The sequence below is a fragment of the Beta vulgaris genome, chromosome 1 (assembly GCF_026745355.1).
Source record: "Beta vulgaris subsp. vulgaris cultivar EL10 chromosome 1, EL10.2, whole genome shotgun sequence".
NCBI classification, from domain to species: domain Eukaryota; kingdom Viridiplantae; phylum Streptophyta; class Magnoliopsida; order Caryophyllales; family Amaranthaceae; genus Beta; species Beta vulgaris.
Window position 1 is genome coordinate 56,788,374 of NC_079202.1, and position 26,897 is coordinate 56,815,270.

Below are 26,897 nucleotides of genomic sequence, written 5' to 3' on the forward strand. Positions count from 1 at the left end.
GGGCGGTCCGGTTCATTTCCTCCACCAATCGACCCACTGTAGCCTTGTTTTTTGGACAGTTTCGGGGTGGTCCGGACTAGGCCACTGTTACCGGGCTGGTCCCGAACTGGGTCCGGTTGGGGCCGCCCAATGGCACCTCTAGTAGAAAGTGTAAGCGCGGTGTCACCTTATCTAATCCGTAGATGGAGCTCACGTTCGTATGGTGAGAAAGGTGCATATATGTACATGAATAACAAGTCAAATTAACACGTGTACATGACTAATAAGCCAAATGAACATATGTACATCCCTGTTAATATATATGTTCATTAGTTCTCATTCTTTTTCCCAATCATCATTAATGGTTTTTGTTTAAATTAAGATCGCCTACTTGATCTTTTTTTTCACTCATTATTAAGGATACTCTTAGTTCTCATTTTTTTTCATCACTAAAAAGTATTTTCTATGTTCGAAATAGTTGTCACATAAGAAAATCTTACAATTAAAGATAAAATATAAAACTACGTGTTCAAACTATTTTGAGATAATGTTAAATATTAATAAAATCATAAATAAAATAGAAGTGTTCAAACTATTTTAATATCGATAAGTTAAAAATAAGTAAAACAAGAGCAACATAAGTTGATCGAACCCATATACCCTTGACAGATCTTACATGCCTCTTGTCCTTTACGAATATCATAACGTTCACATATGATTATTGTGAAGACAATATTTATTTCCTTCAAGAGAAATTTCACTTGGTATCATTGTACTTAGGACTTTTCTATTTGCTATCCAATATATTTTTGGATTTCGTATGATGTCAATGTAGTTTGGACTTATTTTATACTATGACGTTATATTAAACAAAACATCAGCTTGGGCCTTCAATAGGGTTAGGGGTTTGTCTAATTTTGCATAATTAAGATTTTGAGAGTCATTTTTGTCCTTAGCGATAAAATTTAAGGTCCAATTCGTTAAAAAAAAGAAGCAAGTAGGCATTCCTGACACGTAAAACGAGATTCTATTTGATTTTCTCTAATTTCGACTTCAATTTTGACCCATAAAAGCCAAAATGACGCCCAAACCTTAGTTGAGTCTATTCTCGATGTACAAGACACGTAAACGAGCCAAACTACTAAACCCTATTGAATCCAAAACTAATATTTTATCTAACGTAATGTTATGGTATAAAACAAGTCCAAACTCCAAACTATAGTGGTACCGTATGAAATGCAAAAAAGAGTGGAATTTCCCTTTCTTCAATCACGCTCAGTCTTGAATTTAGCCCAGTTAACTCTCAGTTGCACCAAAACACATAGATAGTCTCATATCATTAACAATATACAAGTGTTTGACATCATAACCATTACAATTCCTTCGTACTCTTCTAATGCGTTACATTGTCATAAATACTATACCATTATGTTGGAAATCATTCCAACAAATAGCTCTAACAAAAACCCAAAACATTATGAACTTTTATTTAACGTATGAGTCTTAAAAAGCCAATCACAGATGATCAATACAATACAATACAACTCTGATAACAAAGAGTTCACTAATTAGACAATAAACATCTTAAGAACCCTTACACATATTGTTCCACACTTGAAGTTTATGTATACTCACTACTAAGATAGATTACGTGCATGAAGCTTATATAGGTTCCGTTGGTAGAGCGTAAAACATTTTTGGTGTAAAATGATTTTCATGGAAAACAATTTACAATGTAAAACACAAATCCAAAATTAGTTTTCCGTTGTTTGGTTTCATGTAAGAAAAATGATGAAATGAAAGGAAAATGAAAGGGAAAGTAAGAAGGTAGTGAGAGGATTGTATAAGAGAGAAGGAAAACTGAAGGGAAAATGGTTTTCCATATCCCAAGGGAAAATAGTTTTACACTCTTTTGCCAACCAAACAAAAAACAGTTTTCCACAAAAACGTTTTACGCCCTACCAAACGGAGCCATAGTTTCACGGACATCATTTGTAAAGGTTGTGCAGCAAAGTTCCGATGCTTCCTCTCTCAGGATGATTGGAATGGCGGGACAGTTCGTCGCTCACCCAATGTTGCATATGGACTCCTATGGCATCCAAGTATGTATCACTTCTTCCATGGAAGCCAATAACTTTACCTTCTCGATTCGCCGAAGAAAAATATGTGCCTATAGCTTTCCCATATGGTCCATATTTTGCCTTATTTGTATAAAAGGTCAGAGATCTTATTACCCTTCTTTGCATATCTCCAATTTTTGGGATATCCTAGCATCCACTAATACTTGTAAGAAACTCGTATGGGTAATCAATCTTTATCTGCAACAACATACATGAAAAGTTAGGCTCCTTAGAATTAATGGGAATGTCTTCGTTTCATTGATGATGGAAAGATTGACAAATTAAACTTGTGTAGATAGTTATGTATGTGTGCCTAAGACCTGACTTCATCATAGTAGGAAGGTACAATGGAAAATGAAATATACTTCTTCTGTTCTGAAATAAATGAAACACTTATCTCTTTTATATGAGTTTTTGAGAGAAGTGTTTCACTTATCTCAGAGGGGAATAAAATATATAAATCATGACATGTAAGTGAACTGGAGAAAAGTGCTACAAAAGATAATAGAATAATAAGTGACATTTGTGAATAATGATTCCTTTGTGCTGGTGGTGGACCAAGCAGAGCTTTGGCCCTCGTCTAGGCTGCTATGGTAAGGAGGGGCCCCATCATTGCATTCAGAAAGAAGAAGCCTATGCCTACGTGATTTTTTCCAAACTTAATAAAGGGGTTTTGAAGAGAAATGAAAAGATGAAAGGTGGGAATTACACTATTCACATATCGCAATGATAAACAAGTACTACCTCGAGTACAAGACAACAACATAGAAAGAGATGTTATTGAGTCAGGATAAATTACATGGTAGGTGTTAATGTTGCTAGCAATTCCATGTATAGTGCTCCAAACAGAGCGGTCATTTTGAACATATAGAAATTGTATTGAGCAAATAGCATCTCCTCTTGTTAGACGAATTTGCTTCACCCCAGTATGTAGTCCATCATCCCAAGGCCTACCTCCTTCACCTCCCCATGGCCCTGTTTCATAGAGAGAAGTATCTTGTCTTGGCACTCCCCATACTACCTGCAAATCATACAAATGAGCATGTCCTCTTACTTAGCTATACAAAAATCATAATATGCTAAATGGCAAGCAATCATGAGATGATTTATTATTGACATGACAACCTCTCGTACTCCCTCCAATTTCTTGAGTTCTACTTGCGCGCTCTTTAGAAAGTTATAGATAGAAATCTTTGACAATATCTAAAAACTCATGTATAGTCATGTGCAATCTCGCTATCTGTGTTTTGATGTACATTTTCTTAATATTAGCTTTTTCCAAAACTTAACTAATTATGTAGCTACAGATATCAATGCTCAAAGTTGTGCATTGGAGATGGTCTAGTGAGTAAAACTTAAGAGAATATATAGTGTGCTTTATAGCACGAAATGTACCTCAGAGTTTTTTAAGCCGGACATGTCAAAAGGATGGGGATGAGGGTGAGGGAGGAATGGTTTGGTTTCGAGTACATGGACTCCCAGGCAATCCACAAAATATCCATTTTTGCCATGAAAACCAACAATTGGACCTAATGAGCCAGAGGAGAAGGAGAAGCCTTGTTGATCTCCAAATGGTCCATAGCTCCTTTTGTTGGTATGGAATGTAAGTGATTTGATGACTGTAGGTCCTCGTAGAAACGTCGATTGATAGTAACCTGTTATATGATTCAATACTTCATAGGGATAGTCAAAAACAATCTGCAAAATGACACAAAAATCAACCACATTTTGTTGAGATTATTTGAAATAAAAGAATATGTACATAACTTAGAAAAGGTTACAAATATATAACCTTATCAAGCTTGAGTCCTCCTGATCCACCATTCTTGTTCCCCCAAACAACCCTCCCATTTTGATCATAACAAACTCGAATCGATACCAACCCTCCTGTTCTCTTTACATGCACTTCTCTTACTCCTGAGTTAATCCCATCATCGAATACCTTTCCGCCATCTCCACCCCATGGTCCAAGTGACAGGACTTTCTTGCCACCACCAATAACTCCTCTATTAACATCAGTAAAAGATATTGTAGGGATCATCTGTTGAAGCAATTACTGTGACAAGTCAATTCCTATAAGAAATCTTTTACAACTTGTTTAGTAAGTGTTTTTTTTATCCATATGAGCCACGAAGGCAGTACAAAGAAGGGGAGGGGAGATTCGAACTTGTGACCTATTGTTCACAGCACCTCAATTTTAACCACAGGCCAAGACATCCTTGGTACAGCTTGTTTAGTAAGTGGTAGTATATAACTATAATCTGTTTGATAAGTAATTTTGTATTGCTACCCATTACAATTTTGAGAGGTGATAAATAAGTGAGGGCAAAGATCTAAGACAAAATACATGACAAATATGATCATGGACATTGACATGAGATCTTAGTACGAAATTACACAAATTTAGACAAAACAAAACATTAACAAGAATTCTAGAAAGATGACAGATTTATATTAACCTTGTTGTGCATATCTGAAGGTCTAGTTTGGAGGGTAGGCTTTACATAAATCCCAATAGAATCAAGGTAGTTACTCTTCCATCCATGGAAACCCACTATCATCTCACCATTTACAGGAAGTGAGAAAGGAGCTCCTTTTTCAATGCCAAAAGGTCCATATTTCTTCCTGTTGGTTTCAAAGGAAAGTGATCGAACAATTACTGAACCACCTTCAGAAATCGAACCACAGTATCCGCTAATTGAGACTAGGAATTGAGTTGGGTAGTCAAGCTTGATCTGCAAAATAATAGCAGGATCAGTACTCTATCAGATAGTATTTGTCAGAGTAAGCTGCAAGCATAAATGTTTTAAAGTCGATTTTTCATTCAAGAAAAAACAAATTTGGGATGAAGTTCCATCACAATAGAGATTGAAATAAGACTTACTTCACGAAATTGCGTATAAATGCATAATCATTATCACCATCTATTACCGACTACAAAACTACAGGCAGTAACATATGGCAGAATGGTTATAGAGTTTAGTGCAATTTTCTAAGTTAAAAGTGACACATGTTTATATGATTATATCCATTAGTACTATGTAGGACTAGCGAAAATAATTACATATTTGGAGCTGAGATTTCATCATGTTGGTAATGAGTTAGAGATTTTCCTTACAAACTGTGTATGAATTCATTCTCATTACCGCCATTTGATACTGTCTATCAAACAGACAAACAGTTCGTTAAAAGTATGACAGTTTACCTGATCAGTCCTGGTACCAGTGTTTCCCCCATGCTTGTCAGACCAAATAGAATGACCATTCTTATCATACTCAAACTGTATGGAATGGATTCCAGATGAACTGGTGGAGATCACTATTTGCCTTACGCCGGAATAAACTCCATCATCCCATCGCAATCCACTTTGGCCGCCCCACGGTCCTACTGCTATGTACTTCCCTTCACTTCCACTGTAATTACTCTGTCAATGATCAACATTAATAATGGTGATTAATTAATTTACTCTACTGTAATTGTGATAAAAAACACTCCTAAAAGAAAAGACAGGAAATTAATAAAGATCAATGTTGAAAGGAAAAGGCTTTTTTGTTACCATTCCAGTAGCACTTTACACAAGGTGGGAAAACACAAATCTTGTTTCTGTAGACATTTGTGTTTTCTTGGTATATAAAAACTGATAGCACGTCAAATTGCAGAATCAAAATCTTTTTTGCATCATTACCTTTAAGTTAGCTGAAACTGATAAAGTACTAGCTCAAACTGATAACGCGTTGAAAATAGCTAACTAGCTTAACTGTTTGACAAAGTTGCTTAAGCTGATAAATTGTTGTGGCAAAATCAGTTGCTATCAGAATTTTAAAAAGGTTCGGTCTACTGATTTAGATAAGCTAAAAATTCATTTTACTTTATCAATTTCAGTCATTTTAACCTTCGCAAATTTTATTTTAACTTATCAATTCAGTCAAATCTAAAATATTCTAGCATCTTATCATTTAAGGTACCTAAAATGCTTTCAAAATATATATAGCCGATTTCATATTATAAAAAAAGGATATAATTTGAAATTCATGTAGTCATTCAGTCTCATTTTATTCAACACATAATATACTGGTAATCTGGGTTAACAATCTATTTTTATATGGAGTATCTGATATCATTCATCTCACAACAAAACGGTCTATATTGGCATCCCAGATATAGGTACTGGGATATCCACCTCCTCGTTAGAGGTTAGCGATCAAATCTTGCTACATATTCAAATTTCTGGTATGGGGTTCCCTATCCTTTCCCTGCTCTAGGGTCTAACCTATAGCTCTCAAAAATGACCTCAGAATCCGACCTGAACCTGTAATGATATGTAACTTACTTGCACCTGTAGTTTTGGTAAAATAGGTCACCTATAACCTGACTTGTACCCGACCTGATAATAACTGTTACTTGATCTTGACTCAATACTCTATGACCTGGACCTGAACCGACACCCGCGCAAAAGAGACCGAACACTGAAGTGATTCGACTTGACGACAATCTGAACCTGATTTGATACCTGACCAGATTAGGACATGAAACTGTTATTATTACGATCTGTTGCGACCCGCTACCTGATTTATCAGACCCGTTGCGGTCCCGATATGGTTTTACCCGACTTGTTGATACATGTTACTCAATTTTACTCGACTTGTTAATTGTTGATAACTCGGCTTGTCATTGACTTCACCACATAATAACATAAATCATAAACTAACGCTACTACAAAAAGGCATATAAGTAGAGAGTTATTGAATCATTGGTTTTCAATGGAATCTTGGATAATTATACAAATTTGAAGCAGCGCCACATACACAAGGTTCATGACTCGTTGTGCACTCGAAGCGGCCCGAAACTATTGTCACAACCCAATTATAACACAATCTGATAACAATCGACCTGAACTTGATTCGAACCTGACCCAAACCGCTATTATCTTGACCTGGTAAATATCCGACCCACGCATGACTTGAACTTGAAAGCATCCGATCCGTTACAAACTTGCAATAAACCCGATCCAACACCATATGAACACACAAGATGACATGTCCCGATATTGAACGTGTCGAACCCGACCGAACCTGAAAGAAGAGAGGCAAACCTGACCGAATTACAACCGTTCTCGACATGCACCCGACATATTTAATTTAGTGACTTGACACGACCTGGTGCCCGAAATCTAAGATGACCCAACTTGAACCCCACTCGAATAAATGAATTGCCAAATCTAGTCTAACCCAGTAGACTCAACTCAAAGACCTTAAGGGTTGAGGTTGAGTTATATCACATCACCAAATTTTTTTAAAAAAATAGAATTGTTGTTCGACATTAACCACAAATGTGCATCTTGACGTAAGCGTAAAGTTATTCCATGTCCAACTCCATACCTTCTTTTACTTTGTTCTCCATATCCGTCTTCTTACACTTTGTGTATTTGCATTGCAAGTGGAGAAATTATAAATTCATCATTATGATACGTGAATAATAGTGCATATTACGATGCAAATTTTGTGATCTCAATTCTAAATTCCTAAAAAACCCCATTAGCTTTTGAGAAAATTCTCACTTGCAAGTGTGCAAAATAGTAAATACTATGGCCTGGTTAATTATTATATAAGGGAATGTTAGATACCATCACCCATGAGAAGACCATCTTCAGACAAATTTATCAGGAGCATCTACTTTGTTTTCTTTGCATTGACGAACACAAAGAAGCATAGCACTGCATACGCATATCCAAACAAATTAACAATAAATTTTCATTCAATTCAGTTAGAAGTCCGAATAATTTTAGTGGATGTTAATTAAGGCATCTGCTTCTCCATTTTTTTTTTCCCATCATCGTAGAAGTAAATTAAAGTAGTGAACAGAGATTGTTCAACTGTTCAAGGAATCTATAGAAACCAGGTTTCAATCAATAATTGAGTTTAACACTATAGGCTGTCGTAGTATAATTAAGATAAAAGATAAAGCAACATTACGTTCGTCTGGTGAGTAAGATGTGCACATGTACATGACTAATAAGTCAAATATATATGAATAATAAGTCAAATGAATACACGTACATGACTAACAAACCAAATGAACATATGTACATCTTTGTTAGTATATGTTCATTGATATTGGTCTTTATGTTCAATTCATAACCTAGTGCTTGATGTTCGTTGTGCACACCTTCTTCACCATACAGACGTAAACACCTACTATTTACTGCATTAGAGCTTGTAATTTTTTTTTTGATGTAGATATAAGTGCTAGTGTGCTACTAACTTTATGTACAAAAATTTAGGTATATATTATTTATGTTCACTCAACTCTCAACTCAGTCTAGCTCAATCAAGTATTACCCTGTTTAAGCTCAAAATCGTAATTACCTCTAGCATATATTCAAAACCCTAGCCATGGTAAGCTCTAATTTTTTATTTTTTTTTCAATTTCAATATTCTATTCAATAAAGATCACCATGGTCCATGGTGCTGACAGTTTGTCCCTCATATAGTTGTGTCCCTTATATTTATTTTAATATAAGATGAAATTTCTTACAAGGAGGGGGAGAATTAGGAATTCTTGCTTGCAAGGGGTGAGACTCAATCCCAAAATCTCTGGGATCGAAAATGATGCCAACACCACTAGTATATCACACGCTACTCAGTTGTGTCCCTTATATGGAGTTCAATTATTTCCCTTGTATTAGTCATGATGGGACTTTTATTGTTACTTTTTTTTGTGTTTTGTGTATGCAATGATACAAATTCGAAAGATTCGTTTTGCAGATTTATAGATTTGAACGTTTATTGGTTTAGCGTTATACCATTCAGATTTGGAAGAGTTGTCTTATAAATTTCACGATCTAGACAAGTCTTATCACTTTGATTATTATACATCAAGGGCGCTCCATCAAGAACGATGCAAAGACATCTAAAGTTATGAGAAGGAGCACAGTAGAAGTTATGCTATTAGTACATGGGTGTTTAATGTTAGTATTGTGATGTTAAATTCATTATGGGATGATTGTAAATGTTGAATGACTTTTATTTAATGAAATGCCATTCCTTCAAAAAAAAAATCAAATACTTCATCCGTTCTGTTTTAAATGAAACGTTTGCTTTTTCACGCAACCCAACGCGCTTCTTTAGTCATTAATATCTTTAGTTATGTACACGTAAAAAATATAAAAAAGTTATAATTTGATAGTTTGCATCGAGACGAATCTAACAAGATCCCACTTGACTATGTTTTTCTTTATATAATAGCGATAAATTGGAGTTAAAATTGATCAATGAATAGTGTCATTTCATCCAATGTTTCATTTAAAACAGAACGGAGGAAGTAGTTTATTTTAGTTGAATTTGAGCTTAGGCATGCAATTAAGATTAAGATTTCGCGAAACACAATTGATTTATATATATATATATAATATATAATATAATATATATATATATAATATATATTAATATATATAAATAAATATATATATAAAATGATAAGATAAATTTCTATAACGCCTTGTGTTAGCATTAAATGCAATTTTTAGGACAGAGTTTGCTAGTTGCCTTCAAGTTCAACAATAAATGCAAAGTTGCAAACTTTTAAATGAGAAAAGTAAGCAATAAATAGAGACAGAGATTTAATTAACGTGGTTCGGTCAACCTTGACCTACATCCACAAGCAAGAACCTTGGAATTTTTTTTAACCTCTCTAATGGAGTAATTACAATGGAGAAGAAGAAGAGAGTGAGGAGAGAAAATTATATTTTGTGGCTAATTTGAATCATAGGGTTCTAATAAATGACTTTAAGATGCCTTACATATGACCTCCTAAAGTTTACAAGATGACCCAAAACCCAAAGCATCCAATCCGAAAAAAATCCGGATTAAAGACACAAAAACCGCGAACAGGACAAGCTGCTCTCCCGGGCGCCCGCCCAGTGCAAGTTTTTCAAGTATAATCTGCCTCTCGAAGGCAAAATGTAGAGACCAAGCCAGGCCCACCCGAGCAGCCTTGAACCCGCCCGGGCCTTACAACGCCCGCCCGGACTGGTCTTCTCGGCCAAGCTGCGACACTCCCGCTCAAGCTGCTTTCGAATCTCTCTCTTCTTCGCTTCCTCGACAAGAAATCAAGGCATAAATTAACACCCTCTCTCATGACTCTAATGCGATCGACACAAAAAAGTTTGACTAAAATATTTATTTTCAGAAGACATAGATTTTAGTAACACAAAATTTCTTTTTACAGAATATTTGGAAACAAAAGTTAGCAAAAATACATAAAAGGTACTTGATCCTATAAAAAAAAGTTTGATCAGACTATCTGACGAGAGACCTAAGTATTAAAAATATATTGGAAGATAAAATCATAATCAGATCTGATTCTAAAAGAAGAGAAAAAAACTCTATAAAATACCTAGTTGATTTTTATGCTTGTTAACTCAAAAATTTCACCATTAATATCTTTCTAAGAGAATAGGAAGATTACCATTACTAAATCATCATACAACACATATAATAACAAAGATTCCATGCATATATTAGACAAGCAGAATTAATCCATACAAAATGCATACTAAAGAGTTGATGAAATAGACAGTAAGCTTCACCAGAACCTCTATACAAAAGCAAATTCCACACTTCAATATATGTACGGACGTAGATTACATGCTGCCATGCATACATAGTATTACAAACTTTATTCATTCATCTGTAAATTTTGTGAAGCAGATTTCTAAAGACTCCTCTCTCAGGAGGATACGGATGTTGTGGCACTTCGTCGCGCACCCAATGTTGCATATGGATTCCGATAGCATCCAAGAAAGTGCCACTCCTTCCATGGAAGCCAGCAATTTTACCTTCATTATTCGCCGAAGAAAAAATTGTGCCCACGGCTTTACCATATGGTCCATATTTTGCCTTGTTGGTATGGAAAGTGAGAGATTTAACAACCCTTTTCTGCATATCTCCAGCTAAGTAGTAGTAGCTTCCACTGATGCTTGTAAGCACTTCATATGGGTAATCAAAATTTATCTGCAACAATTCTTGGAGAGATATATTATTGTCTTAATATCATAGATTCATAGCTGAAAGAAAGACTAGCATACTTGTGAAGTTGTGTGCCTAATTTTATTTTTAAGGGAAAACATGTAAAAGAGGTACAAGGACATAAAATAGAAAGTTTTTGAGCTCGAATTAAGAGTCGATGGAAAGTATTATCTAAAATAGAAATCATGTTTCAAACCTATTTGTTCAGTTACTTGACTTAAAAGTTAGAATGATTGAGAAGAAAATATGGCATTCCATCTTAAAAAAGACTTACCACCCTTCAAAACATTATTTCAAACCTACAAGAAACATTTTCATCCGGCCTTCACGAATAATGAAGGATTGATATTGAGAAAAACAGTGTGTATGATGATATAGAGGAGACTGAAGCAACATATATAAGTATACAAGTTTGTAAGCCAGAAGAAATTACATGGTAGGTGCAAGTGTCGTAGGGAATTCCATGTGGAGCAGACCAGACAGAGTGGCCATTTTGATCATACTGAACTTGAATTGAGCAAATAGCATCTCCTCTTGTTAGGATAATTTTCTTAACACCAGTGTGTATTCCATCATCCCAAGGCTTACCATCTTCACCACCCCATGGGCCTGATTCATCGAGTGTTGAAAGTTGTCTTTGAAGTGGCACTCCCCATGCTACCTGCAAATCATACAAATGACAATGTTTTCTCACTTGGAACGCGTAAAAATGTACATAATTGTTAAGAATAACCCACATGTGAGGTAGGAAATAATAGTTATGCATGTAACAAGTAAGAAAATAACTATAATGTCTTAATTGATACCAAAATACCCATAGTGAATAAGATGAATAAGGGCATTTTACTTCCCTTGTTCTTATGTGCATAACATAACCGTTATGCATTTAGACCAACTGATCGATCTTTTTTCTCTACCATGACAGTATGTCAGACGGTTGACATAAATAGTATATGACTTGACAAATCATAGTTTTTCAATTCATGCTGTTGTAATTATATAACATGAAATGTACCTCAGAAGATTTTAAGCTAGGCTTGTTATAAGGATCATGATGATAAGGATGGGCGATGACTGGCTGGTCGATGACTGGCTGAGCAATGACCGGCTGAGCAATCACTGGCTTGCTTTCAAGTACATGGACTCCAATACTGTCCACAAAATATCCATTTCTGCCATGAAAACCAACAATTGCACCTATTGAGCCCGAGGAAAATGATATTCCTTGTTGATCTCCAAAGGGTCCATAACTCCTTTTGTTGGTGTGAAAAGTAATTGATTTGACGATTGTAGGTCCTCGCAACATTGTAGATCCATAATAGCCCGTTATATGAGTCAATACTTCATAGGGATAGTCGAAAACAATCTGAAAATTATGCAACGAATGTCAACAAATTCTTTCCAGACATGAGAAAGTATAATCTATTTTTGTAAAAAAAGAAGCATGAGGGTGATACTAAGATAGATATAGAACCTTATCAAGCTTGAGTCCTCCACTACCACCACTCTTGTGTCCCCAAACCATCCTTCCATTTTGATCATAACATACTCGGATGGACACCAAACCTCCTGATCTCGTTATATGCACTTCCCGTACCCCTGCATATATCCCATCATCGAACACAATTCCACCTTCCCCTCCCCATGGTCCAAGAGACAGGACTTTCATGCTATTCCTAGGGATCATCTATAATGAAATATTAACAAAAAAATGTCAATATACATGGAATGCTCTTAAGACTTTTGACATAAGATCATAAACATAACATAATATTCTAACAAGCTAAGAATATAAAACAGGGGAGAATGTTCTCCATACCTTGTGTGTCTCCAAAGATTTTGTTTGCATGCCGAGAGGCTTTACATAAACTCCAATGGAATCAAGGTAGTTACTCCTCCATCCATGGAAGCCCACTATCATTTGACCATTTACAGGAAGTGAAAAAGGAGCTCCTTGTTCAATGCCAAACGGTCCGAAAGTTTTCCTGCTGGTTTCTAGCAGAAGTGATCGAACAATCACTGGGCCACCTAGTGTAACAGAACCACAGTATCCACTTATTGATACTAGGAATTGAGCAGGGTAGTCAAGCTTGATCTGCACAGCAGTAGCAGAATAGAAATATGATTATAGCTCAAATATAGCATCATGGAACATATAATCGTTTGTACCAAACGAACTTATCATAAATCATGTACTGCATTCAACCATATTTGAACTTAACTTTGCAAAATTTGTCTATTTCTTTTACTAATATCAACTATCTCATGTAGGATTCTGTTAGATTTATATTGATTATTTCGGAAAATCAACTCTTTCTTCATTTGTATTAACACATAACAAGATACTAATAACCGAATACAAGTCTTGGAGACCATTTAAAGTGATATGCTGCATGTATGAATATACAAAACGTGAAAAGAACAAATCCTTTATACTTTGAATATATTACCTATTATCACTGAGTAAAAATGTCAAAGGTTTAGGGAATAGGGAGCATATTTTACCTGGTCAGTCCTGGTACCAGAGTTGCCACCATGCTTGTCAGACCAAACAGTGTGACCATTCTTGTCATACTCAAACTGTATGAAGTGAATTCCATGTGAGCTTGAGGAGATCACTACTTGCCTTACACCAGAATAAACTCCATCATCCCATTTAAACCCGTTTCGGCCTCCCCACGGTCCTGCTGCAACCGTGCTCCCATTATTAATCTGTCAACATGAATAATGGCAATATCATTTACTGACTTCTGTTAATCATGTGTTTTTAAAACTCTACGTTAACTGAAAAAAATAACAAGAAAATAATGATCATTGATGGGAAGGAAAAGCTTTTCTTACCATTTGATCAGAAGTTGTCTTGATTGCACCTATCTGATTCTAGGTCTCTAGTTTTGGTTTCTGCAGATATCTTGTGCCTGATATATATAATACTCATACTGCAGTTGAGGTGATTATATCCAAAATTTGGAATCGAATCTGGTTTAGAATATGTATAAATTATGTATGCTTTCTATTTTCTTTCCCTTTAGCCCTGTTTGGCAATTAGAGATTAGTTGTGAGCGTTTAGATGTTTGTATTAGATGTTAGCTATTTGTATTAGCTAGTTTGACTAACTGTATGTATTAGCTATTTTGACTAACGGTTTGTATGAGTTTGTTTGTGTGAAATTATTTGGTAGATAGTTGTTAGTTGAATGGTACTTTATTGGGTGAAATGACCAATAAGAATTTGAAATAATTTATTACTAGAGGTTTTTGATAAAAGCTTGACCAATTATAATATATATATACTACTCATTACACGGCTAAATTCATAAATCTCTCTTCCAACAAGCTCCTACTAGCAGCTTTTTCAAAACTAGTTTTTTCGACTCAAATCTCTCTTTCAATGCTTACTCAATCAAATACTTCTATTAGAAGTTTGGACTAATCAAACCTCTATTTATCTCAAACTTCTCTTTTTACCCCAAGATTCGCTCAACCACAAACACCCTCTTTATATTTTGTCCGTGATGGAAGGAGTCACAAAAATATATTCTTAACATATCCTCAAAAAAAACTGAACTTCTATACATCGCCCCACAATTACTAAAAATCGCCCCCAAAAAAAATGAAAATTACATTTATAACCTTTCTCTTTTTTTCCTTAAATCACCACCACCATCCCCTCCCTTGCCTGGCTGCCACCACCTTCACCGTGTGTATGCTATTTGTTGGTTATTACTTGTTAGTTTTTTGTAGTGTAGTTTATGGGTGATTATTGTCCTGACATCTAAGGGTGCGTTCCGTTCAACTTAAAAAATTAAGTTTCAGGTCTAATAAGTTCAGATAAGTTCAGATAAGTTGCAATAAGGTCCAATAAGGGCAATAAGTTCCAATAAGGTTTAATAAGGTTCAATAAGTTTAGGCCACTGTATTGATTTTTATTAGAAGTTTAATTAGTTATCATTGACCTTGACAGTTGCCCTTCAAAGGGCTACGAACTCGAAACATTCAGTGGATGAGGATAAGGAGGAAAGAGATGCCACAAATCCAAGTCTAAAGTCAAATATTCTAGAGTCTGTTGCTTCTCAGATTACCCAACTAGCTCTTCCTACAACCACGACTGCATGTAACCTCCATTGAAATTACCACCTCACTCCACCAACCACTCTCACTCCACCACTTCCTTCGTCGCACAGAACCACCACCACCTTCGCACAGAACCATTGCACAGAAAACTGAAATTTTTTTAAAAACGCAAACGTCCGGCCAGGACGATCGCCCCATGGCCAGAACGTCCTGGCCATACGTTCGAACCATGGGGCGATCGTCCTGGCTGGACGTTCGAACCATGGGGCGAATGTCCTGGCCGGACGTTTGCGTTTTTAAAAAAATTTCAGTTTTCTTGCCACTGCCATGACGAGCCTATCCACAAGATATATTTTCAAGCAAAGTGCCACGCATATCCAAGCATAGAAAGTGACATATTTTACTCATTAATGGAAAATATAGACTTGAATATTTACCACTCCATATAAATGCTTCCAAGGTTCGTTAAAGCTTGAGGGTGATGAGGCTGTAGTGAAAGACATTGCTTAACAAAAAGAATATTCGAAATATTAGATAACAAGCTATATAAGAATGACCCAGATGTTCGCATTTTAAAAAAAAATATCAGTTTTCTTTTGCGTGGGTGGCTGTAGGTGGTGGTGGTGGTGGTGGTTGGGGTGGTAGGTGGTGTAGAAAAGAGGAGAGGGTAAAAGGATAGTGGTGGGGGTGGTGGGTGGTGGAAAAGAAAAAAGGATAAAATTGTCTATAACAATATATTTTGGGCGATTTTAAGTAATTTCAGGGTGATGTTTAAAAATCCTAAAAAAAAATTCTTAACATCAATATTTGTCCTATGCAACTGCAAACATACCTTTACTATAATGTCCTTAAAGAATTAAGGGGGTGTTTGGTTCACTAGTTTTAGGTATGAGGTATGGGTTTGGAATGAACAAAACTCATATCTAGTGTTTGTTTAACTTATTTTTAAATTTTAAACCCATACCTCAAACCCATAAGGTATGGGGTTTAGAAACCCATGGGGGGAGGTGGGTATGGCTCATACCTTACCTCTAAGTATCAAATAAAAGAAGATTTTTCATTCCTAAATGAAACCAAACACAAGGTATAGTATCAAGTTCCAAACCTATACCACATTGTTTTCAATCCTGATTCCAAATCCATACCATAATATGAACCAAACACCCCCTAAAGTTAATTTAAATTTAATAATATAATAAAGTAAAAGATTAAATAGATATAAGCATATGATCGTACTTCAGTCTTACGGAAACATGTAACAAAAGTTATACTTCATTTATTATTATTAGTTTCTTAAGTAGCTTACTGAAAATCAAACACTATATTTTGCGTGTCATTTCTAAATGATAGGTGTGTAAAATCATACTTTGACTATTAGTCCCTATTAGAAACAAAATTTAGCAAGTAACGGAAAATAATTAGTGTACCCACCGGGTAATATTATATACCCACCACTAATAGAGAGCAATGGTAAGTGATGGTGGTGGAATCCAACTCACATGATTAATAATGTTTTAATGTTTCTATTAGTAACGGATAGATTACCCACCAGGCACCAGGTAGATGTAGCAATGTCCGTAAGTAACATATTCGATTTTACAAAGTATACTTTCAGAAAGTTGATATTATTATATAAATTTTTTTATAAATAATTTAGTTTGGAACATTTATGATCAAATTTATGTGGTTACAACACAAGCATATAAAAGTTGGAATGTTGGACATATGTAACTAAAATAAGGGAGAGGGTATAACACAGAAGAAGTTTGTATAGTCATTTCACAGAAAACTGATTCTTGTAAAATATTGCAATACCTAACCTAAAAGAAGCTTTGTCATAACGTAACGTTAATTAAAATCACCCAAAATAAGACGTCCCACTTTTTTTTTCATGTTTATTCCTCCTGTTTTAGGCATACTTATCAAGTTATCAGCATCTAACTTTGCTTACTATAAAATGATAAACAAGAATACGCATGTCGTCAAAACAAATCAAAATTATTTGCCATTGTTTAATGTAAGTAGGCGTCCGAATAAAATTGTTATGGATGCTAAGGCATCTGCTTCTTTTTATTATTATTAGTATACAAAAATTATCAGAGTATCATCGAGATTGTTTCAAGAAAGTTATAGAATTGATATATTTAAGTTAAACTTGCAGTAATTAATCAAAATCAACCACGTATTTTAAAAAATGAAGTAGAAAGGATTCAGCCATGTTTCACGCAAGTCGCAACAATTATATGCATAAAAGCAGCGAGAAGAATATTTGGCCTAAAGTTGTGTTGCAGGACAATACCTTTCTCACTACTACTTTTGAGCGTTCAATAATTTTAAGAAACTTAGTTTTAGGAATGGCAATGATTTGGCGTCTAATTCCAGTTTAGGTTAGCTCGACTCAACTCGTTAATGGTCCGAGTCGAGTATTAACCGAGCTTCAACATAGTCGAGTTCCCTTGAGTTGAGTTTTGATCGAGTTGATCTTGAATAACTCGCAGGTAGTCTCATATGATTAGTACCCTTAGAGCAAAATTAATTTAAGCATTTTACTTTTAGTAATAGTTGACTAGCTTTTTATGCACGCGATGCGTGCGATGATATTTTTAGGCCTAATTATTACTAAGTAGTAAACAAAAAGAAAATGCAAGTTAGTATTTTACAGTCACCTCCATTTTGTGAATAAGTTTCTTTGAAATACAATCAAATAGTACTCATTCTACATTATGTTCTTTCTTTTGCAGTCATTAACTCTTTGCATTTAAGTAGCATTACAGCATTACTCCCTTAGTCAAACTTATCTCTATTGAACAAAAAAAAAAATTGAGTCTATATTATCTGTTACGTTGAATTTTCAATGCAACAATATTATAATTTGGCTAATTTATACTTTGATCTACACTTGTATTTGAAACCCATAATATAATTTGGCTAATTTATACTTTGATCCACACTTGTATTTGAAACCCAAAATTTTGAGTGACGTGCTGTAGCTTGTAGGCACATCCTTCTAGAATTTTAACAAAAAAAATTTACTACCTTTTCCACTACTTGGCAACATCAGTATAATTCCACTACTTTTGTTATTTATTTTCTCTCTCCTCTCACTACAAATCTACGAACCATATTTTCAAGGAACCTAATTCATCAAACTATACACTATACAATAAGAAAATCAGTCTTTTCAAGTATTAAGCAAAGCAGTAGATCTAATTCATCAAAAATCCATCGGCCGTATCAACCACTTTTGAAGAAAGCAAACCAACTTCAGTTTTTTCTTAGGTCGATTTTCTAACAAAGAAAGGTAATTTCTTAAATCAACTTCAGTTTTTTCTTGGGTCGATTTTCTATCATCCCAAAATTTAATCCGAAAAGCATGAATCAATTTCAGTTTTTTTCCCTTGCCTAACATCTAAATTATGATTTCACAAACTTATATTTAAAATTTTCATCAGTCTCATATTTCAAATTATATTTGAGATAAAATTGTAAATTTTCATACACAATTTGATATTGAAATTTTTTTAAAAAAACAAAAATCGTTTTTTTATCTTGTTTTCTGATTTAACATAAAAATGAATTAAATTTAAATTGTATAAAAGCCCTTTTTTCCATTTCAAAATTTTACAGTTGTCTTGGTGCTTAATTTCACTATTTGTTTTCGCAAAATAGTGTAATTTTTTTTTCTGAAAATCGTTTTAGCAAATTAATTTAATTTTTTTTTGAAAATTGATTTTTGCAAAAACCGTTCGCGAAAACTTTGATTTTGGTTCTTTTTTCAAAATTTATTTTTGAAAATGGTTTTTTTTTGCAAAAGTTATGAGCAGATTTTTTAATATTGGAATTTTGAAAAAATTAAATTTGTTACTTTTATCTTGTTCTCTCATTTCATGTGAAAATAAAGGGTTAAATTTAAGTCCTTTTTAACTAATTGCTATCATCTCCCCTTTTTCTGTTAGTCGCTACATAACAATTGCTATTGTTTTTCAACTAATTTGAAATAACTTGGAAGATTAAAAGAATTATGTACCTTTTTGGAAGTTTGCAAATCACCGATGGACAAATGTGTGATATCCCTGTCGAAATTTTATGTTTTTTTTTTACAGATTTTATGCATAATGTGTATAGCTAAAGAATAATTTGTAAGTGAAATTTGTGAGTTCTTGAGAGCAATGATTTGTAAGTGAATTTTGTGAATGTTTTTTTTATGTATTTACGCCCTACTATATTAGTTTTGGTTTGTAAGTTAATTTTTAGTTTTTGTAAAGTTTAGTGATTTGCGGGATTTCTTGAACGTGATTTAGAAAGGGATTTTTAAAGTTTCCTAACATAAGTGATTTGGGAGTGATGTTGAAATTTAATTTCTGGTAGCTTTGTTTGAATCCCCATTTTGGTATTGATATTATTTCTGTAATTTAGTAAGGGAAAGGGGGCAAAATAGTCAGTTCAAAAGAGGACACCATAGGTCCCCCCTTCCCTTATGTAATAGAGATAATGGTTTTTTCGAGCTTCTCACGAGTTTACAAGGCGTGTACTAAATAACTCGATTCAACTTGACAACTTCCAAGTTGAGCTTTAACCGAGCCGGTCTCAATATCTTGTGAGCTATCTCGTCTCATTGTCACCCACTCTCCTACTACTTTACTAATGAAACTCAACTTAGTCCCATTCAAGCTCTGACATTCAGTTGAGCATTGATTACTCTCAAATTTGGTCACTCTTAATATGTTATCATGTCCAAGAGACCAAGACATATTAGTTGCCATATATGTCATCCCCTCTCCAACTTTACACAACACCATATTAACATCAAACTACGACTCACTAAATAACGGACTTCCAAGCTAATAAAAATACAATATATCTCCCGTGTCATGTGAAATAAAGCAGAGCTCCTACCACCACCAAAATGACACAACTAATGAACACTCAGTGAACATTTCATACTATTTCTCAAAATGAAGCAAGAAGATAAAAGGCAGTAATAAACTAGAAATTGTTAGATTATGCAATACACCAATAACATGTTGCTCTATAGTCATTATGAGAATACTCAAGTGAAACAATAAAAGTTTATGGTTTCTAGGTTAAGGTGATGCCCAAAGTTTATCCAAAATTCAACAATGGTTCCAACTATTATAACAGCCGAGGCGATGACACTTTTTGTGAAGCGTGATCTTAAAAGCTCCAGCAATGGTCCCGATTTCTATAACAGTTGGGGGGATGACGCTATTTGTGAAGGGTGATCTTAAAAGCTCATCCGACCAACTATTATGTTCTTAGAAGGTTTAATGCAGCTCCAATGCAATTGTTTTAACACCTTCCAAATTATTATAGTACTACCAAAAATCACCTAAAGCAACTTTTAAATAGAAGAAAATTCATTGTTACAACGTACTCAACGGAAAGATGATGAAAACCATGAGATGGATCATAATCTTCAATGCATAATATATTTTGCTGAACTTACGACCAGATAACCTTTCTGACTCATATAATATGTGATTTATAAGTCCCCTTGCCGCACTGCATACAAACATAAACAAACATTTATAAGTCCAGAGGCTGGTTGTATTGATAAAGTGAATTGGGGGCATATTACAGTTCATAAAAAGAGGCAATATACACTTATATTGTCTAATGTTCTGATAGTTACATCTGATATGTTGCAAGTATCAATTCTTGCAGATCAGATGTGCTGAAGTCATCTAAGGTCACCTATCTGTCAAAGACGAACAGTGAACACCGAAAAGTTTATCGCAAGTATTGTATGAGACGATCTTGAAACAACTTGGTATAAGACTAAGGTCGCTCTTTCTATTTTAGAGGTGACATTTTACATTTTTTGTTGTGTTAGTGCAAGTGATCAGGAGAATGGAGCTCAAACTTACTCATCCTTTAGTTTCTGGATCTTCTCTGGATCTGTCTCATGTACGTGTTTTTTGAATTGTTGCCTCACCATACCAACCAAAAGCTCTGTGTTATGTTGCTGCACAGTTAAGCCAATACCAATAGACCAATAAGTTTCTACTGCAGATCTTTCAAAGTAAACTGAACAAGAGTAGCTTATAGGTCGTTTCTACCAAGCAATAGACAGAAAAGAAGTATTGTTATTGAGGATATAGTAATTTTTGTAACTTGAGATCAAGAGTTATCATTAAACATACACACTAGTGAAAGTCACTAATACATCCTGAGAAGAAATTAGTGCACTAGCAGCCGAAGTGCTTAAGACCTCAATTGCTTGTACATAGAACCCAACCCTTTAAAAAAAATGGGTTGCCAACTAGTGCTCAATATCCAAACTAATTGAACATTGATGTCAAAGAACAGACTAAAATTGCAATATAAAAGAAAATCATAGCAAAGCTCAGTTCTAATTTTGAGCCTTCAGATTCAGGTGCTCCGATTTTGATGCCTCGAGATTCAGGTCTTTATTTGTAAGACTACTGTATTGACAAGCTATTTGGTGTCTACAGGAAGCTTTTTGACTGAAATCTCTTACTTGATGATAACTGATGTTGAAATTACAGGGATAGGCTCATCTCAAACCTACAGTGAGGTAATACACCTTTAGGGACTTTTCATGCACATATTAAAGCTAATGAAAGGTAAAATAAATTACTCAATCCAAACTTCTGGTTTCAGATTTTTTTTTTTTTTTTTTTTTTTTGTGTGTGCATCTTGCTGATCTCTCTTTTAACTACTTCCAAGGTTTGCTCTAGATGTCAAAATTTGGCGTCAATTCACCTTATTACCTAGTAACATAAAGAACCATTCTACACCAAATTAAACAAGTTCACACACAATATACTATTAGTCTATTATACTCCCTCAGCACTCAAATAATCAGATAATTCCTCCACACTCAAATAATGAAATAAAATCTGCATCAGCCGTTATGCAGCCCTTTACAACTTGGAAAATGTAGGTTGCAAGTTGATACTACAAACTGCATGTGTCAGGTTTCAGGATTCGTATTCTGCAGAAACACAAGTCTGTTACTTTTGGTCTAACCATTGGCTGACTAGTAATTTTCCTTTAACTGACCATTTAGCGTGAAGCTTAGTAACACATACCCTATAGAAGACGACCTAAATTTTCCAACTTCCAAGCATATGCTTAAAATCTTTGTACCTGATTTGAAAAAAGCAAATTCAATAGAAAGGTTTATCATGTTTTGAGAAGTTAGGTCTTGTACTGTGACGATAGAAACATAATTTCACGCTCTTGGGTAGTTGAAATGTCTCCTATTGCCTACTCTTTAGATGAAGCATGCTACAAACCTAGAACCCTTTCCTAACCATATTATAACTGACTAATTCAGTCCTGGAAACTGTTAATGAGCTTGCACATTTCCAATAAAACTATTAGTTGGCATGCTGGAATGGACTGGTAAGGAAGAAATAATGAAACTTGCACCGCTACAATCTAAGATGGGAACAGCTTGAACATGAACTTAACCTGGAAATTGAAGGGGAAAAAATCTATTTGTAAAACGACTACAAAATATTGCAACCTTTAATGTAAGTTATTACCAACACTATCTAACAGCTGCTCCACAAAACATCATAGCATTCACCAATATTTTACACTCATAGAACACTCAAGGCCCTAGTTCGTTCCTGGACAAGAACATCATCCCTACCTCTATACCAAATACATCCATGACTTTAGGAAATCTAAATGATAGTATCATACATCATTCGATCATAAGAATAAATGAGATAATGCCGCACCCCCCACCTCAGTGCATCAACATATGATAGAATAATAATCAATATTTTAGAAAGCCTTTCTCCCCAGTAATAATGTATTACACTATCCATAACGCTCTATAAGAAAGAAAACCAAAGTTCTTTCACTCGTTTCCTTATCTCTCTTTTAATGTAGCACAATACTTGCTCATGCAAAACCATCTCAAGAAATTCAAGCTTTCATCCATTCGCTTTGACGTAGACTAAAACAACAGCCCCAACCCTAGTCACTCAAAATATCCACATGCACTTCAATGAAATCGTCAATCATTAACACTAAGCTAGTCATAAATTTTGCTAAACTGTGATATGCTGACCCCTATGTAACTCTATTTGCCTACCTCACACAGCGTTAGCATTAGCAACATATGTTCCAAAATATACCTGACTACTTTGTGTATCAATAATTTTAAGCTGATCATACAACCTATATCATACGACTTTAAAAATTCGAAAACCAAAATCTGAAAACTGACCGTAATACCAAACATGCAACACCTAGATGGTGCACATGCTTGTACGAAGAGCATGATGCGCACATGTACATAATAAGCCAAATGTACATGGCTAATAATCCAAATGTACATGAATAACAAATCAAATGAACATTTGTATATGGTTAACAAGCCAAATAAATATATGTACATCTCTGTTAGTACATGTTCATTAGTATTGGTCTTTATGTTCATAAGCTAGTGCTTGATGTTCATCGTGCATAGGGTGTTTATCCTACGGACGTGTGTATCTACTAATTTAAATAAACCCATTTCCTCTCGAAACATTTTCACCCAAGCTTCTAGCCTTCTATTCAACTTATGAACAACAAACATTGTTCCAATTTTCAAAGAGCAAGCTGAAATAATGAATAAGAAATTAAGGGGGGGAAATTACACTGCTCCAAAGTACATCATCTTAAGAACAATCAACAGATTAATGAAGAAATAAAAACAATCAACTTTTACTCTAAATTAATTCTATTAAAAAATATTATCCAAAACTCACCTTACTACCAATATATTTTGCTCTTCGGAGGCATTCCCGATAAAGCTACACATAAACAAACAAACAAACAAACAAACGAAATTAGGAACTACTTTCGATTAAACGAACTCAAATAAAAGAAAAAAATCACTAACTCTTATGACATTGTTGGCAAGTTCTGGAGGTAAAGAAGTTTGCAACGACGGCATTATTTCCTGAATTTTTCAGTAAAATTGTGTAATTTTCTTCTAATCTGAAATCAATAAGCAGATTTTAGTAGCTAATAATTGGAATGAATCAGAGAATTTGAATTTAAACAAAAATCAATTGAGTGTGAATTTAAGATCAAAAACTGTGAAGATTTGGGAGAATGGAAGACGAGGAGAGAGAAAATGTGGTATTACCTATGAAATGTGAAGAAACCTTTAGTTGAGGAGAGAGATAGGAGTGTTTTTTTTGTCTTCTGATTTTGAGTTTGTATGTGAAGGCCCAGAACACAATATTGTAAAGTGGGTTAGTTAAGTGTTTGTTTAATTTGGGTTGGGTCTTCATGTGATATTTGCGTATGATAATATTGTATGGATAGACGGCGAGGCCCACCACTATAATGAGCTTACATTTTATTTATAGAGGTAAGATTGTAAGAAGAAAAAAACGTTAGGAGACCTTTTACGGAAGGGGAACTCCTAATTACACGATGAAATGATAGTATACTTATAGATTACTCTATTATAGGAGTATTTTTGTCTTTTTATTTGTTTTTGGTAAGTAGAAGTATCTTACGAAAATTATTGCATAGGTCAATTTGACCTAATTTAATAGAGAAAGGCTCGTTAATAGTGCGGGAAAAGGTTAAAAGAATTCTTAACTCTAAAGTGGTCATATTGAGATTTGATCTTCTAGTTTTGGAATGTTAAGATATACAAACTTTATCCGTAGACCAAGATTTGCTTACTTATTCTCTTTATAAGTATTTGTGAACACTTAAATATTGTAAAAACATTTTCTGTGATTATCCAAATGTTATTCAAGAATTTCTAAAAGAATTAAGGGATTTGTTTTAGAGATGATGGGGTAAAATATGGCAGTAAATATAAATCTTACATAAACCAAGACGAAAAACTTATATCAACAATAAATTTTCCTTTTTTTAGGCTTAAAAATAAGGATGACATAAGTCCTAATACAAAAAAAATAATCTCATCTCAATTGTATATGAGATGGAGCTTGTGTAAGCTTCAACCCAAGTAAATGTACTTTTCATCTCATTAATCGATAGGTTACAATAAAATAACTATATTTGCATATTTATGATAAGATAACAATATAATTGCTTATTAGTTTGATTTTTGTTACCTTAAGTGATAAGTAACACAGTGTGAATGTGACTCAAGTCTACACAATTCGAGGAAAAAAAATGTCATTTAATTTAGTTTTGAAGATGCCTAAGTTAGGTTGCTCAAATACGAAGCTGGTAAATTGATGTAAATTTGAATTCCTATTTTCTCACAATTTCATTATTTTGGAAAAAACAAAGAAGTAATCGGATGGCACTCATGGAATCACCTATTCACCATGGTTGTCATCACCTCTAACCTATAAACAGCTACAACACATTTGTACGTGGATGAGACATGCAAAAGAACACATGTATAAGAGTAGGTATATGTGCAAGACTATGTTACTCAGACCAGTGGCATATCCATGATTCCAACCCTATGGGTTCGGAGCCGATAAAAAAAAAAACATTCATTCACTCAAAGTTCAATACATTAATTCAAATATCACAAGCAAGAAATTTCAACTTCATGAGTCTAGACACTACAAAGTTCAATCACATTTAATCATTCATTCATTCAAAATCCACATCCACATTCATTCCTTCAACATTTTATTCAACATTCACAAATCACAATCCAAAGTCCACAATCCACATTCATTCATTCAACATTTAAATCTGAAATTCATAAAGCAACAAATTCATTATATGAGTAATTGAATATTGAGTCTAAGTAATACTAACAACTAACGAGTAACAACTCCACAATCCACAATTTCACATTCATTAATTCAAGTATTCAACATTTAAATGATTAACAAAATTACATAACTACAATTACATATTTCAATCATCTAATGTCTAATTTCTAAAAGAATAAAAGACTAGAATCTGAAATAGTGAAATTCATACTTAAAATTGAAGAATTGGGTTTTACCTTGCACACAGTTAGATAGAATGATATATGCGTTGATGCCGCCTGATGCGCAGATGCGGTCGCCGCCTGATGCGCAGATGCGGTCGCCGCCTCGCCGGAAATGTGGCTGCCTCGCTGTTTCGCCGTCGCTGGTCAGACGTCAGGCCGTGGCGCCGTGCGCTACTTGCTAGGGAGTTAGGGTTTTGGTTTTTTTGGTGTGGGGGGGGGGATGTGTATGTTCTGTTCAGTTGTTGTCTTGAGGGAGAAATAAAAGAAAAGAGAAGGTTAAAAAAAAGAAAAGGGGGTGTTTGAGGTTTCGAACCTCAGACCTTCGATATAAAACTACTGGGCCACATGCTTCTTTCATATTTTATTTTGCACACATATAGTATATATCTAATATTTGCAATATTTTTTAATTTAAAAAAAAAAAAAAACTGGGCAATTTTTTTCGAAAAATCACTGGGTTCACCTGAACCCAGTGAACCCTTCCTGACTCAGACACGGATTGAGTGCCTACTTGAATATTGGTGTACAAGTGTCCGACTCGGCTATTTTGTCGAAAAAGTCAAGTAATTAGTTTTAAATGAAGTATCTAAGTAAAGTGTCGTGTCGGACATGACACGACACGACACCCCGTTTTTGAGGTAAATGAAGGTGTCGGAGTAACACTGGTGCAAGATGCCTATTGTAGGTATATATGATAGTATAAAATGCCAAAATATATCTACTTTTATATACATCACAGTATATCCCCGTCAATCAAAAA

The 26,897-nt window shown here is 34.5% G+C and overlaps 1 protein-coding gene and 1 non-coding gene across 2 annotated transcripts; both read right to left on the reverse strand.

Annotated features, from left to right (window-relative positions):
* Positions 1-1,441: 1,441 nt before the first annotated feature.
* On the reverse strand, positions 1,442-14,212 carry LOC104890703 (jacalin-related lectin 3). Its single transcript, XR_008967858.1, has 13 exons — positions 13,967-14,212; positions 13,631-13,837; positions 12,945-13,220; positions 12,600-12,812; positions 12,141-12,491; positions 11,559-11,786; positions 10,787-11,110; positions 5,305-5,523; positions 4,559-4,834; positions 3,892-4,140; positions 3,495-3,797; positions 2,899-3,120; positions 1,442-2,297 (listed from the first exon to the last, which is right to left on the reverse strand). It is a non-coding gene; the product is annotated as a jacalin-related lectin 3 (transcript).
* Positions 14,213-20,582: 6,370 nt separating this feature from the next.
* On the reverse strand, positions 20,583-26,365 carry LOC104889166 (hypothetical protein). Its single transcript, XM_010674325.4, has 5 exons — positions 26,150-26,365; positions 24,089-24,186; positions 23,955-23,999; positions 21,087-21,184; positions 20,583-20,721 (listed from the first exon to the last, which is right to left on the reverse strand). The coding sequence occupies exons 2-5, from the start codon at positions 24,140-24,142 to the stop codon at positions 20,583-20,585; spliced, it is 336 nt and encodes a 111-aa protein (XP_010672627.2). The 5' UTR covers positions 24,143-24,186; positions 26,150-26,365.
* Positions 26,366-26,897: the final 532 nt, after the last annotated feature.